The sequence below is a fragment of the Electrona antarctica genome, assembly GCF_951216825.1.
Source record: "Electrona antarctica genome assembly, chromosome: 17".
Classification (NCBI taxonomy): domain Eukaryota; kingdom Metazoa; phylum Chordata; class Actinopteri; order Myctophiformes; family Myctophidae; genus Electrona; species Electrona antarctica.
Genome location: NC_136798.1, coordinates 2,344,089 through 2,360,623, shown reverse-complemented (window position 1 = coordinate 2,360,623; position 16,535 = coordinate 2,344,089). Strand labels below are relative to the sequence as shown.

Below are 16,535 nucleotides of genomic sequence, written 5' to 3'. Positions count from 1 at the left end.
TTGGTTGCTATGGTTAGTATGTGACGTCACAATAAATGTGTAGTTGCACCACTCAGTTCACACGGGTGTGATTTTTTATTATCTTTTTGACCTAAATTTATCACAAACAACGGCCAATGAAGGGCCTCAAACTCAGTACCACGCGGTCCAGTTTCCCAGAAGGGCCCCTGAGAGCCAAGGGCCCCTGGGCCACGGCCCCACTGGCCCAATGGCTAATTTGGCCCTGTGTGAAGAGGCCCTTTGACTTCCCTAGGGCCTCAGGTTAAGTTGTTCCCACAGCTCTCACCTTAACACGGAGCCCGCCAGAAACCTAGTAAGCGTAGAATTACTTTTGTCTGGCAGCCCGCCAGAACCTATGTTTTCTAGGATTTATATTCTTTGATCCATGTTTTGATCGGATCGAATCGTTAGCTGCCGCTCGTCCCCTTAGCATCACAGTGTAAGTGGGACAGCGGCCGCGGCCATTTTGAAGATGCGCGCGCATCCACGTGCACTCTATGTGTTGCTTTCAATGGCCTGTATCTCCACATCGGCGCTACAATGAATGTCGTTTCTGGTGAAAACGAGGCTTTTCAACGGCCGACAGCAGGCGCTGTGATACTCGCGGTCTGGTTTTCAACGGCCGACAGCAGGCGCTGTGATACTCGCGGTCAGGTTTTCAACGGCCGACAGCAGGCGCTGCGATACTCGCGGTCAGGTTTTCAACGGCCGACAGCAGGCGCTGTGATACTCGCGGTCAGGTTTTCAACGGCCGACAGCAGGCGCTGTGATACTCACGGTCTGGTTTTTTCTGCACCGAGCGAGAGAACAACAACCGGTCAAGACACCACACACACAGCATTATGTCATCGTAACATCCGGTTACGGATATTTGGCTCTTCAAAATGTAAGGTTGAAAGGGGAAAAACCTTGGCAATAAATGTGCGATAAATAGATTCATTAATCCTGGCGGTGATTGTGTAAAAACCCTCTCTTGTTTTGAGTAATGTTTCAGAATTACATTATTCATGTTCACACATAGTACCTTTGCTTATATGTGACAGAAGCAACACCCACCTTTGACAGCAGTGATTAATGTCATATTGACTATATGACATTAATCACCGCTGTCTGAGTGTTGAGTGCTGAGGTCTTGGGGAGGTTATCTGATCTTTGGACCATGCCTGAATATGGGGCATGAAATGTTTTTTTTATGTATTCATGTCATGCACAATTTAATTATATACAGAATGGTGACACATTCAAAGAAAAACTATGAAATAAATGAGTGGAGAAACATGAATACAGCAATTACAAAGCAATTAACACCCTATCATGCACTCTGGAATCTATAAAAACGTTGAGCAGGCCCAGTTGACCTCAATTATCGACAAAGATGGTAAGAGATACATTCTAAGTGACTGGAAGAGGATTCAATATTGGGGCGTGTTTGGAAGGAAGTACAGTAAATGGTAAAAATGGTGCATTTATATAGCGCCTTTATGCAAGGCGCTTTACATAGATGGTGCATTACATTCACCCATTCACACACACATTCATACACCGATGGCGGCGGAAACCATGCAAGGCACCAACGAGCACATCAGGAGCAATTAGGGGTTCAGTGTCTTGCTCAAGGACACTTCGACAGCAACTCTGTGGGAGCCCAGGTTCGAACTGGCAACCATCCAGCCACTCTACCCCTGAGCCACCGCCGCACAGTAAAAAATGAATTTGAATTTGTGGTCGAAAGCAGATAGGCTGACTGTGATCCTCATGCATTAGTCATTAGTGTGATAAATAAGACAAAATACTAGAAGCTCTATGTTTTGAGGCTAGGTAAGGAGGATTTGGGTTAAGATCAGGGCTAGGTATACTGTGTTTGTGAGGTTAAGGTTAGGTTTAGACATAGTTTCTATGAGGTAAGGAGGATTAGGGTTAAGATCAGGGCTAGGTATACTGTGTTTGTGAGGTTAAGGTTAGGTTTAGACATAGTTTCTATAAGGTAAGGAGGATTTGGGTTAAGATTAGGGCTAGGTATACTGTGTTTGTGAGGTTAAGGTTAGGTTTAGACATAGTTTCTTTAAGGTAAGGAGGATTTGGGTTCAGATCAGGGCTAGGTATACTGTGTTTGTGAGGTTAAGGTTAGGTTTAGACATAGTTTCTATAAGGTAAGGAGGATTTGGGTTAAGATTAGGGCTAGGTATACTGTGTTTGTGAGGTTAAGGTTAGGTTTAGACATAGTTTCTATGAGGTAAGGAGGATTTGGGTTAAGATCAGGGCTAGGTATACTGTGTTTGTGAGGTTAAGGTTAGGTTTAGACATAGTTTCTATGAGGTAAGGAGGATTTGGGTTAAGATCAGGGCTAGGTATACTGTGTTTGTGAGGTTAAGGTTAGGTTTAGACATAGTTTCTATGAGGTAAGGAGGATTTGGGTTAAGATCAGGGCTAGGTATACTGTGTTTGTGAGGTTAAGGTTAGGTTTAGACATAGTTTCTATAATGTAAGGAGGATTTGGGTTAAGATTAGGGCTAGGTATACTGTGTTTGTGAGGTTAAGGTTAGGTTTAGACATAGTTTCTATGAGGTAAGGAGGATTTGGGTTAAGATCAGGGCTAGGTATACTGTGTTTGTGAGGTTAAGGTTAGGTTTAGACATAGTTTCTATGAGGTAAGGAGGATTAGGGTTAAGATCAGGGCTAGGTATACTGTGTTTGTGAGGTTAAGGTTAGGTTTAGACATAGTTTCTATAATGTAAGGAGGATTTGGGTTAAGATCAGGGCTAGGTATACTGTGTTTGTGAGGTTAAGGTTAGGTTTAGACATAGTTTCTATAAGGTAAGGAGGATTAGGGTTAAGATCAGGGCTAGGTATACTGTGTTTGTGAGGTTAATGTTAGGTTTAGACATAGTTTCTATAAGGTAAGGAGGATTTGGGTTAAGATCAGGGCTAGGTATACTGTGTTTGTGAGGTTAAGGTTAGGTTTAGACATAGTTTCTATAAGGTAAGGAGGATTTGGGTTAAGATCAGGGCTAGGTATACTGTGTTTGTGAGGTTAAGGTTAGGTTTAGACATAGTTTCTATAAGGTAAGGAGGATTAGGGTTAAGATTAGGGCTAGGTATACTGTGTTTGTGAGGTTAAGATTAGGTTTAGACATAGTTTCTATGAGGTAAGGAGGATTAGGGTTAAGATTAGGGCTAGGTATACTGTGTTTGTGAGGTTAATGTTAGGTTTAGACATAGTTTCTATGAGGTAAGGAGGATTAGGGTTAAGATCAGGGCTAGGTATACTGTGTTTGTGAGGTTAATGTTAGGTTTAGACATAGTTTCTATGAGGTAAAGAGGATTAGGGTTAAGATTAGGGCTAGGTATACTGTGTTTGTGAGGTTAAGGTTAGGTTTAGACATAGTTTCTATGAGGTAAGGAGGATTAGGGTTAAGATCAGGGCTAGGTATACTGTGTTTGTGAGGTTAATGTTAGGTTTAGACATAGTTTCTATGAGGTAAGGAGGATTAGGTTTCTATGAGGTTAAAGGGTAGGGTTTAGGCATATAAACATGCCCACCTTAGCGTCGGTACCCAGGCTTTCATTTTCGTCGGCGCAAAAAATGAAAGCCTGGAGGAACGTATTGGCTGCTCTGGGCTAGAAGTGGGAGTCAACCCTTCCGGGTGGGCGTCGCTCCAAATGATGTGCCGTAGCGCTGCACTCATAGAGTATAACGAAGGATAGAGACTGAACCGGCGCAATAGCCCCGCCACCCATGTCAGTGGAAGTTGCTCAGTGGCGTTTTGAAGCACCCAGTAGAACTGTCTACTTCCGCATTTGCCAACCAAATTTTGGTTGGCAAATGTGGAAGTGCAACCGAGCGCTCAATGTTAAAGCCCAGCTCCACGGGTCCGCCTGCAGTTCTTTCCTCTTACCACTAGGGCCCAGTGCTTCAACGTTGGAGAGCCTCACTGGGGCCTTGGCTGCACTAGGGGGGAGAGAGGAGGGGCCGGGGGTGACGGACAGATCGTTGAGATCCAATCAGGGCGTGCGCAAATCTCTCCCGCGACCCGCCCCTCTAGCCCAGAAACCACACATTAGCTCAGGCAAAACACCAAAGAAAGAGGAAGTCCCAAAATAGAAGAGCAGTGCACTTCCTCAGATGACTGAGAGAGAAGTTCAATGCAACAACAGGCATTTACCCCTAGTCACAAAGACAAATATACATTTGAGAGTTCAGTGGTGCAAAATCCACTGGACCACAGAGATGTCTAAAAAGTGACAGTGGCTCTAGTCTGTTATGCTTTCAGGTCAAGAACACTAGCCTGTCATGGTTCGGGGGGGGGGGGGGGGTCCGCTTGAGGGAACGGTCACTGCAACATGTTTCTGAGAGATTACCTTTACCTATCCTGAATGGAATGGTCAATAGGGAGTATGCGTGACATCATCATCATACCCGGAAGTAATGAGGAAACGCCTGCTGAGTGGCAGCCCATACTGTACATCCAAACTGAAAAGTCTGATCTGATTGCTTTAAACGACATTAAACAACGTTACACTCACTTTGCCACTCGATTTTCCATTGACTTTATGCATGTGTATACCCTCCTCTATTCCATGATCTCAGTGACCCCATCCACAGGGAATAATGGGTCACTGAATTGTTGTGAGGAGTGTGAAAATGAATCATGAAAACCTATGTGTTTAGATGACGTTCCACAGACTAGTGCAATCTATACTGTTAAAGCAGTTCTGGTGGCTTGTGGTGACAAAACAACCTTTCTAAAAAATATATATATATATATTTTCCTTCAAATTTGTTGGTTGGTTCATGTGTCAGTCCATTTGCCGTGAAACTGGCAGTGCATCGTCATGCCCTCCCAGAGGATGGCCTCTACTGATCACCCTGTCCTGTAGCACCACCATTAGGCTAAATATTCTACTTGCACACATAGGTTATCTCAAACCTTTATGGGCAGATTACCATGGTATGAAACTTGCAGAGCGCATTTGTGCTGCCGTAAGGATAAACACTACTCATTTAGTTCACCCATGGGCTTTCCTGGCACCACTTAACTTAACTACAGTATAGCTCATATACAGTAGCTTTTACTTTAGACTTTCAAAAGCTAAGGGGGGACATTAAAGCTTTAGTGAAGGGGTGGGGGGACATTAAAAACATCATTAATTTCAACTCTTAATGGAGGGACTGGCCTGAACTGTCTATGCCTCAGAGTCATACGCTATTCATTATAACGTACAAATTAGTGTGTTTAAGGCACTGTAGCCCCAAAAGGATGTTTCGCTAATGATGTCAGGTGAATAATGATGATGGTATGATGATGACAGCCTACAATATGAAAAGCCTACAGTAACCCCTCTCCAATTATTCACTAGAGATGGCAAGTATGGACATTTAATTAACGTACTCCATGGTATTATTTATTTGTCATGTTAGTGTTTTTGTTTTTTTTACATATTTTACTAATGAGGGTACAGGCCTGAAATACCGCCCCAAAAATAAAATAAAAAAGGAAGTGTATTGCCTTGTTTGAACAGGGAATCTAAACATACAGTTGGGTGCCACCGATATTGTCCCTTATCATTTGACCCATTTAGGCCTGACCTCAACATTTAAAAAAAATCCTTCTAAATCCTCCAGTTTTCTGAAATAAATATTTTCACGATTTTTCAAAAATAGCAGACCTACAAGCTCGTAGCGTGCCACTCGGTGGCGCGCTATGAGCTTGTAGATCTGCTATTTTTCAATAGCTAAATTATAACATGTTTAAAACACCAAAAGGGGTTCCCGCCCAAAATGGGTTAACTGTCCTTTTGCGCAGATCACGCAAACCTCAGCAAAAAGAAAAGGACAATATCGATGGCCTCCAACTGTAATTTCCATGTGGCTGAAATGCAATAAAGCTCATGAAAACGTACATGGCTGGTGAAATAGGCCATTGTTGTGAATATTATTGAGTCAACCTCTGCTCAGCATGTATTTACATTTTATTTAAATGTGTTTAAACTTTGAGAGATTAAAGCCTAATGCGGGCTCCGTCGCATGTTGGTGTCGCATAGCAAAAATAGCAGACCTACAGACAGTACAAGCTCACATCACGCATCCACGAGGATGAGCTTGTAGGTCAGCTATTTTCGACGTGCAACAACTCTGAAAAGACAAAAGTTACATAACTTACATAAAAAGCCAGATCATCAGACAGTTTATAACACACTTAGAATAACAAACATGAGCCTTTTACATCAATTGAAATGTCTAGGATAATGACAATTTAAATGTGTACGGTACCACACATTGACGTACTGTCTATGTATCAATTTTGTCGTATACTCGGTGCTTTGGTGATCCCATGTATGTATCCACTTATTTCCAAGTTGTTCGGTCCCTTCAGTCAGTGGTATTACTCAATTTCAAAACCAGGGGGCACGGTGGCACAGTCGGTAGTGATGTCGCCTCACAGCTACAAGGTTCGATTCCCGCTGGGGATGCTGTGGGTGCTGGGGGCGTGTTCCCTCCTCCACGTCATCAGTGCCCATACCCGAGGCGGGGTTGACGAAAGGGCCTTTCTGTGTGGAGTTTGCATGTTCTCCCCGTGTCCCCTAGGGTAGGTACCCTCACAAAAAACATGCAGTAATCCTGGTCTCTAAACTACCTCCCCCTGGCCAGCCGGGGTGCCTGATGGAGGGGAAAGGAACTGGTCTGAATAACGTGTTCCTTCCACGTGCTACGTCCGGCCGGGGAAACTCTCCCCTGTCAGGTGAAAAGAAGCAGCTTGGACTCCTCATGCATAGAAGGAAGCATGAGTTCAGTCCGCTGCCCCCCCAGGTTGGCAGAGGAAGTGTAGCGCCCAGGATTACATTAGATAATTGACACTGGGTGAAAAAATGGGTTGCAAAATCGTGGGATAAAATTTTAGAGAGAAAAAAAGTCTTTGATTTTCCACATGTCTACATGTCCTTGTGGAGCTGGCGGTGTGTATTGACCTCGAGTGGATAACGCATAAAGTCGCTCCTCAGGATTCCAATAGTTTTGGCTGCGCCAGGTTGGCTCTGACCCTGGCCTGGTCCACGGCGTCCAACATGTTCTCCTCAGGATTCCAATAGTTTTGGCTGCGCCAGGTTGGCTCTGACCCTGGCCTGGTCCACGGCGTCCAACATGTTCTTGCCATCGATGGCCAGGGTGTGAGCCGCGGTCAACATCTGTCTCTTACACTCCTCCTTCAGAGACGTGATGGCGTTCTGCTGGGCCAGACGCATCTTACTGATGAGCTCCGCCATGTCGTTGTTCAGCAGCTTCTGAGTGCCCTCGATCTGCACGGGGAGGAGTTATGTCGATGACGTTATTTGAAACGGAAAGGAACGCCAGAGTGGTCACACTCGATGTGAGTCAGCTTTATTGTAGTTTACCTCTCTCCTCTCCACCCTTAAGGGAGACAATCTTTCCCTCTACTTAACAGTAGAGGGATAAGCAATTTTGATGGAAGATAGAAATAGATTCCCAGAGCACTCTAATATACAAATGATATAGTTTTCATGTCATAAACTGGCTCTGCATCGCTATTTTTGTTGCACCTTGATAAATGGCTTCATATAAAGTGACTTTACTTTACTTTATTGGTGTATTTGGACGGGACAGAGAATATGAATGAACATTACATACAAATTTAATACACCAGGATTTAGCAGAGTTGCTAATTTCCATCCATATTTCCATTCCATACATTGAACATAACATAACAAGACATGATAGGACAGCATACAAAAACATGGTACATTTCAAAAACAGTGTGACACTGTGACAACTATATCAATACATTAACCACTAACCCCCTTTTATTATTTTAAATATAATACTTGTATTAATAATTTTAAGAACTTATTTTTTGTTAAACTAATAATGACATGCCCAAAATAGGGATGCCAGGGTAAATGTGGTTAAGTATGAAGATTCAACTGATAAAGGAAGGAGAAAAACAGAGTGTGTGTGTGTTCAATGTACCTCTGTCTTCTTGGTGGAATCCTGTAAGGTAGGTAGTACCTGATCCACACTCTGGATCAGATCTCGCAAAGTCAGTCCAACAGACTGTAGTGAACACAAAGACACAGAGTCAGTCCAACAGACTGTAGTGAACACAAAGACAATCAAAGTCAGTCCAACAGACTGTAGTGAACACAAAGACAATCAAAGTCAGTCCAACAGACTGTAGTGAACACAAAGACAATCAAAGTCAGTCCAACAGACTGTAGTGAACACAAAGACAAACAAAGTCAGTCCAACAGACTGTAGTGAACACAAAGACAAACAAAGTCAGTCCAACAGACTGTAGTGAACACAAAGACAATCAAAGTCAGTCCAACAGACTGTAGTGAACACAAAGACAAACAAGACATGATCAGATCACACTGAATCATGGACAACACAACACCAGTTAGTTTGGCAAGAGTTTAGACACCATTCAGGAATTGGGTTTTAATGTCCAGCTCAACTCTCCATTTCAAAGATGTAATTATAAATCACACAATATCCCTGCTTGCCACTTGCAACATTCTGTGTATGCACACGGAAAAACAGTCACTTGAATATTAATACTTTAATACTCACATTAAAAAATAGCAAATACAACACGTTGTGAGCTTGTACTGTAGATCAGCTATTTCCAGAGCGAGACACTTGCCGTGTCTCGCTACACTCACTACTATCTACAAGTATACATCAGGCTATAGAGCACCAGTACTATCTACAAGTATACATCAGGCTATAGAGCACCAGTACTATCTACAAGTATACATCAGGCTATAGAGCACCGAAGTCTGACGTCAATATCGATAGAGGGCACAAATCCACAGGGTTCATGTACTTTTTATTTGCATTGTAATCCCCATAGGGGGAGTTTAGATCACCTCATATAAGAACTGTGTTTGAAAAATAAACATGTCATCCCGGCCGTTTCACTCATATGGATATGAAGAATCAACTGACTGAGAGTAAACACTATTGTTACTGCTACTGAATTAGAAACAGAAACAGACTGTATCATATATGAGTGACTGACTGTCGCAAATGATACAGAGACACCTCCCTGACAATAACGCAGAGACAGCTTGTTTATTTTTGGACCACAATGCTTATATGAGACGATTTTAAGATGACCCCATGTTATTCTCCATAGAGAAATTACTTCCGTGAACCAGGGGATGAGGGAGTGACATCAGGACGTCGGCGCTCTATTGGGCCTCAGTTAAAACCCATTTTGGGCGGGAACCCCTTTTGGTGTTAGCATTATGTTATGCTTTAGCTATTGAAAAATAGCAGATCTACAAGCTCATAGTGCGCCACCGAGTGGCGCGCTACGAGCTTGTAGGTCTGCTATTTTTGAAGAAATCGAAGAACGACAGAAACATAGCTTTTTTCAGAAAACTGTCAGGATGTAGAAGAAATTTGTAGAATCTGATCTCAGGTTCTCATGCTGTACCTTGACGAGGGTGAAGTACTGTTCAGGCGGCAGTGTGTTGAGGTCATTTTTGAGCTGCACGACCACCTTGACCAGATTCATGACCGACTGGTACACCTTGTCTTCAGAACGGTCCAGTTCGGCTGTCGGGGTAGACTGAGAACACCAAGGAATGATGTTACTCTGACTGACCTTAGATTGATAAGGAAGAAATACTTGACCACAGATATGAATCTTCGTGGTTACCTGAGCAGTGAGGCGAGGGGGCTTATCTGGTACTGCTGTAATAACAAAGGGTGAATAATACAGATTTAGTAGATTGAAGTTTACAAACTAGGAAAGCAGTGGTGGAAAGTAACTAAGTACTTTTACTGAAATACTGTACTTAAGTACAATTTTGAGGTATTTGTACTTTACTTGAGTATTTCCAAACTTTAGTTACTAGTTGCGTTGGAGATTTAAAATTTGATTAGAAAACATACATTAACCACTTCAACCCTATGCCGATACTTTTGTACTTTTACTCAAGTACATTTTCAATTCCGTACTTGTAACGAAGTAGAAATTGCAGTACAATTGAGTACTTTTTCCACCTCTGTAGTAAAGTATTCACATTCAGCTTAGTGACGTGATATTCTTTATTAAAGACTAAAGAGTACTCACCATGTTCTGTCTCAGCTTCAGGGGACTAAGAAAACAAGATAAAATAAAATAAATACACACAAAATAAACACTAATAGAATGTCTTGTAGTAGACAAAAAACATTTAGTGTCAAAATAGCATTCCATATATTCATGAATGAACAGTCATGACATAATAACTAAAATATTTTCGAGGCAGAGTATTTACATGATGAAGAAGCACTCTGTAAAAATCACCAAGACAAACACCAAGTTTAACCCATTTTGGTAGCATTATGTTATGCTTTAGCTATTGAAAAATAGCAGATCTACAAGCTCATAGCGCGCCACCGAGTGGCGCGCTATGAGCTTGTAGGTCTGCTATTTTTGAAAAATCAAAGAACGACTGACATAGAAACATAGCTTTTTCAGAAAACTGTCAGGATATAGAAGACATTTTTAGAATCTGATCTCAGGTCAAAATGGGTTAATAATTCTTTGTAATGCAACAGGTACACATACACACGTACCGCTGGGCTGACATGGTCCTCTGGTCCCATGGGGTCCTGCAAAAGAACAGGCAGGTTCATTTCATAGTACAGGTATAAGCTACCTCGCTTAGGAATTGTTACTACGGGCAGACTCAATTCGAGAGCGGTGGTGCGTCGAGAATGAACGAACAGGTCGACAAGGTTTAAGTCTCCTCCGTTCCATGTGGCCGTCACGGGCACATTCATTTCAAGAGCACCGGGGGGACACAGAAGAGACACAGAGAGGGGCTTGACAAAGGTTAATGATGTCCTGTTTCCCACCAGCTGTCTCTCTTCCTTCTCCAGCCACTTCTCGTCCTCGGCCATTTCTCGTTTCTGTTTGCGGAGCGTGTCCTGCATCCGATTTCGGTCCATCTGCCACAGACGCTGGGCATCCTCCTTGCTGTTCGCCTCCACCCTGGGAAACTCTCCTTCCTGGTGGAGTAGCGGGGGAATGAAAAGACTCGGTTGGCAAAATATATGCAGAGATTATCTTTGCCCTGGGGGGGAGGAGGGGTGATAATAAAAAGCTTGCCAGAGATAAGCTTGCCATATCATTAGCCCTAGGGCTGATATGGCGGCTACAGTGCCGGCCCACCAAACACAAAATGTGATAGTATTCATGGCTGAGGAGAGACAATGGAGTTTATCTGGGCACAAAGGAGCCAAAATACTGAGCAGAAAACTGTGAAGTGATGGTTCACAGAATGGCTGCGTAATGGCAGGCATCCTGCATTGTTTTCAGTTAACTTGTTGGGAAATCCGACGAAGCGAGACGTCCGTTTCAATCACAGAGGCAGTTCCTCATTGACAGTAACCAATACACCAATCAAAAATCTACTCGATTATTATTAACCACATAAACACACTAGCATCCCTATTCTGGGGGCGAACATTTGGCAAAAATAGAAGATCTACAAGCTACAAAAAAAAAGGCTCAATTAAGTATTTAAGTGGTTCTAATGTTACATATGTGGTTAAAGCCCTAACCACACCCAAGGGTCAAGAGTAAGACTCTTTTAGCGTTGTCCCTGCGGTGTGATATGTTCGACCCACGTTGACCCGAGTGATTCAACGCATGGAATTCAATGGCCCAAACCACACCAAAGGGTCGAGACGGTTTTAGCGTTAACTCCTTGCAACCGCTTGGACCCAAGGAGTTGCATGGTGACCCTTTGGTGTGGTGAGTGCTAAGTGTGGTAAGTGCTATTTTCATGGCATATTGATATTGTGTCATCATGAATAAATAGGTTATGGCCATGGGTATGTACTAACCATAGGTTATGGCCATGGGTATGTAATAACCATAGGTTATGGCCATGGGTATGTAATAACTTATTACATACCCATGGCCATAACCTATGGTTATTACATACCCATGGCCATAACCTATGGTTATTACTAATAACCATAGGTTATGGCCATGGGTATGTAATAACCAAATGCCTGGGTGATGATCTGTACTGTATGTACATACAATTTAGGCATATAGCAGACATTACATTTAGCATTTATTACATGGTGCATCAAGAGAGGAGGAACGACAACACAGGTTGGAAAACTACAAAGTTGTTGCAGCTAAAGTGAAGATAGGGAAAGTAAAGGAGCATGGCACGCATGAGCAACAACCATTTTGCAGGCTCACACGAAAACGCACGCACGCACGCACGCACGCACGCACACATTAATAAACAGAGATGCTGTACAGACAGAGACAACAAAGCCCTGTTTTTCTTACCCCCATGCTGCGTGGTCGAGGAGACATCCTTGGCAGTGCCAGCATGTTCATTGAGTCAACAGGAGACTGATATTCACACGGGCTGGCCAGGTCAGGTGAGCTGGCACACAGAGCCTCGTTCAGCTGCACAGAGGGAAACACACATACGCACGCAGGCAGGCGCGCACACACACACACGCACACGCACGCACGTGCACGCGCGCACACACACACACACACACACACACACACACACACACACACACACACACACACACACACACACACACACACACACACACACACACAGAGTATTTAGTTAACAGTTAAGTATTTAGTAACAGTTTGCAGAATTATAGTACAACTCAATACAAAAACTGTTCAATTCATCAAAACATTTAGAGATGTACAAATAAAATATACACTTCTATTTCGCCAAAGAACAGATCAGGATCATCATATACTATACGGTACCTGAATGTGCAGGCCGATGCTGAGTGTGTTCCCAAAACGCCCAGGTTTCTTTCTTGAAGGCTGGTGAAAAAGTCAGCGTGAGAACAGATTATAAAATGCAAAACACCACGTTTAATATATGCACGTAATACTTTTGTTGCATAAAGGAGTTTATTTCTAGTTTTTTCTTTTTAATGTTCTGGTACTGTACCTTAGGAGGAGGTTCGTTGAAGTTAAACCTTGTGTCAAAGTATTTAGTGGTGCGCGCTCTGTCCCTAAGTCTCTCCACATCCTGTTCCTTCTCCATCTTGTGAACATCACTGCATGGGGCATTTCAGAAAATAGGCATTTAGCAGACGCTCTTAATGCAGAGCGACTTACATTAAGCAATAACAAAAAGCATGGCAATACATCACATACAGTACATAAAAAATAGTTATCATGAAACATGCGTAAGCTAAGAACGTAACAGTGGAGTATCTATATAATGAAACTATATTATATATAAACTAGAAAAAGTGCCCTTCTGGGCACAGGTCTCCACCAGGAGGATAGGACTGTGTGAGATGTTTGGCAAAATGTTTAGGATTAATATAAACATGTTTTTTAAGCATTTTGTTCCAAAAATGTGTTTTGCAAAAATCAACCTGTTGGTGGCGCTATAACAGGCCAATGTGAAAAGGGTGGGATATATTCCTCAGCCTAGTAAGAAAATGTGTGAAAGATTTCACGTAAATTGCATGCTGCGTTCATGATTTGAGGCTTTTGTTCAAAACGGGGCAATCTTGCAAACTGTGAAAGCCAATTATAGCCAATTAGGATGGAATATGAAATATCGGACATATCCGACTTGAGCACATGACCATAGAGATACTGTGTAACGATTTGTGAGATTTTTGGACAGAATCTGGAGGAGTAATATCAAAAAATGTGTTTTACAAAAGTCGGCCTCCTGGTGGCGCTATAAAAGGCAGATGCGGAAAATGCAGGTCAAAGGTTTGTCCTTGGCCTCTAGGGAGTGTGCATGCAACGTATCACGCAGATCGGTGCAGTTTTAGGTAAACAATGTGAAAAGCTGCCTCATGGTGGCGCTATAACAGGCCGTTTTGGAAAATGTGGGGCAGAGGTTCATCGTTGGCATCCAGGGAGTGTGTGTGCAAAGTTTGGCATTGATCGGGCCAATGGTGCCGGAGATTAGCTGATAACGGACGGACAGAAGGACGGACGGACGGACGGAAGGACACACACACACACGGACGGAGTGCAAAACATACTCTCTCCCCATGCCTTCGGCCTGGTGGAGACAACTATGTATACTATAATATACATATGTACTATAAAGTGCTATGACTACATCAAATGCAATTCTAGTGCTGTCTACGTAACATGCTATGAATCTGTTTAAAATGCTATCTAAGTCTACATAAAGTGCTATCTAAGGGGCATTTCAGAAAATAGTCCATAATATGTTAGTACAGCATCATCATTATCATGTTCACTGAGAAACGAAATAAACATCTAGCCATTAGGTACTACCTGTAGCCCCCCACCCCCCATGGTATTTTACTTCACGTTTTTTAATTTTATCACACAAACATGAACTGTGTGCAAATATACTTTTCACGAAGGTGGTGTAAAGTGAATATGAAAGCCAAAGTGAGCACATCGATGTGCAGCTAGAGCATTCTCCTCCGACTATGAAATGATATTCCGACCTATGAAATGTAATTAAATCCAAATCAGCAGAACCAAGATTTGACCGTCCCTGAGTCTGGACGACGGAATCAAGATATTCAGACGTCATTTTTTTTGCCAATCTCTGAGTTTAAAATGATGAACTTCACAAAAATGCTCTTATCTTTCTTTTTTCTTAATATTTAAAATATATTAAAATAGGCTTATGGTTGGAACGGCTGGTAGGGGCGTGCAGACCTCTGACGTCACGACCATGCCCAAATATGTATCGTCATGGCATGCGCAAACAAATATCTCTGTGACGAGGCCGTATATCGCTTTTTTTGTGAGTCCAAAAGGTTGCATACTGCCCCTCAAATCAATGTAACGCACTACAGGCCGGCTTTAACCACTTGAACCGCAGTATCCATTCGCCAAAATATTCACCACTCGGTGCCGCGCTATGAGCTTGTAGATCTGCTATTTTTCAACAGCTAATGTACAACATAATGCTTAAACCACCAAAAGTGTTCCCGCCCAGGGTTAATCCCAACTGACTAGTGAAAAAGTGTGAACTTAGCACCTGATCTTGATCACCAGCTCCGTGAAGGTGGGTCTCTCTCTGGGGTCGTAGGACCAGCAGCGGGTCATGAGGGAGTAGATGGTGCCGGGACAGTCCTCTGGCTTGGGCAGCCTGATGCCTTGCTCCAGCTGGTTGATCACATCCCTGTTCTCCAGCCAGAAGAAGGGCTGCTGCCCCCGGCTCATTATCTCCCACACACACACGGCTGAAGAGGAGAAGGAGAGAGCATGGAGAATAACAGCATGGAGAAGGAGAGAACATGGAGAATAACAGCATGGAGAAGGAGAGAGCATGGAGAATAACAGCATGGAGAAGGAGAGAGCATGGAGAATAACAGCATGGAGAAGGAGAGAGCATGGAGAATAACCGCATGGCCACAACATGCTGTACACATGAACGTGTTTCGTGTATTCATTATGAAAGGGCCGCTAATATTAAAGGATTTGTAGTGATAATAAATCATTGTCTAAAGGTCGCACCATTAGGAAGGACATTGTTCCCCAGGAGCACAGAGACAAATGCTTTTGGCCGGGAGAGCTGTTCGAGAATGTTTTTTGTCATCAAAGTTTTTTAATGATTTTACAATAAAGCATACAAAATACACATGACTTACACAAAAGAAAGAGACAAGAAAAACAAACAAAAAACAAAACACAACTAGCAGTCAAAAAAGAATAACCCCAATGGACAACACCCCTCCACATTCTGTTGCTGACAATAGTGATTATATCCGTAATGTATCACCAATCACAAATTGTTAATGCAACCATCCTTTAATATACAAATAAAAGTAGTCCCATATTTCATGGAACTTCCCTTTGACATTGTTCCTCCTGGCAATTGAGTATTCGAAGGATGCAGTTTCCGTCATAAGTTGGGTCCAGTCTGTGATCTCTGGCGTAACAGAGCTTTTCCAGTTTCTCAAAATCAACCTGGCTGCAGTAATAAGACCTGCAGTCACTAATGCATGTTGTGCCTTGGTGACCCCCTGTGGCAGCACTGTGCGATCACCCAAGAGACATAACCTCGGGCATTCTGGTAGTATTAGCCCCATCCAGTCTCCAAGTTAATGTTAAGAGTAGCACATATGTGGCCCAGACGGTTATCTCAACACGGGTGTGATTTTTATTGTGTAACAAACTCACATTGTCATGACTGGGATTTAAAAGGAGCCCTCTATCCGTTTATGGTTAAGAGAGCTTTTTGTCTTGAGAAAAAGAACATGGAAGGAACTTACCAAACATCCAGACGTCACTAGCTGACGTGAAACGTCTGAAGTTTATGGATTCAGGGGCCATCCATTTGATTGGCAATCGAGTAACAGATGCTGAAACATAAAGGTAAGTCAAAGTCAAAGTCGTACGATTACTCACCCATGTTACCGCGGTGAAATTTGTTCTCCGCATTTGACCCATCTCTCTTGGAGCGGTGAGCCGCAACGTGGGCCGCGCTCGGGAATCATTAGTTGATTTGACCCCCCAATCCAACCCATTGATGAAAAAATAATAATCAGGGAAGAACTC

The 16,535-nt window shown here is 42.9% G+C and overlaps 1 protein-coding gene across 1 annotated transcript in view; it reads right to left on the bottom strand.

Moving 5' to 3' along the window:
- Nucleotides 1–6,223: 6,223 nt before the first annotated feature.
- The window catches only part of ptk2bb (protein tyrosine kinase 2 beta, b), a 34,895-nt gene continuing 24,583 nt past the window's right edge, over nucleotides 6,224–16,535 (bottom strand). Inside the window, exons 20-31 of the mRNA XM_079525834.1 lie at nucleotides 16,250–16,339; nucleotides 15,013–15,217; nucleotides 12,967–13,075; nucleotides 12,777–12,836; nucleotides 12,324–12,446; nucleotides 10,868–11,020; nucleotides 10,586–10,621; nucleotides 10,098–10,122; nucleotides 9,681–9,715; nucleotides 9,456–9,590; nucleotides 7,982–8,065; nucleotides 6,224–7,293 (exon numbers count right to left, since the gene is read on the bottom strand). Coding sequence (XP_079381960.1) covers nucleotides 7,072–7,293; nucleotides 7,982–8,065; nucleotides 9,456–9,590; nucleotides 9,681–9,715; nucleotides 10,098–10,122; nucleotides 10,586–10,621; nucleotides 10,868–11,020; nucleotides 12,324–12,446; nucleotides 12,777–12,836; nucleotides 12,967–13,075; nucleotides 15,013–15,217; nucleotides 16,250–16,339 — 1,277 coding nt within the window. The 3' untranslated portion in view covers nucleotides 6,224–7,071. The remainder of the gene's footprint in view (nucleotides 7,294–7,981; nucleotides 8,066–9,455; nucleotides 9,591–9,680; nucleotides 9,716–10,097; nucleotides 10,123–10,585; nucleotides 10,622–10,867; nucleotides 11,021–12,323; nucleotides 12,447–12,776; nucleotides 12,837–12,966; nucleotides 13,076–15,012; nucleotides 15,218–16,249; nucleotides 16,340–16,535) is intronic.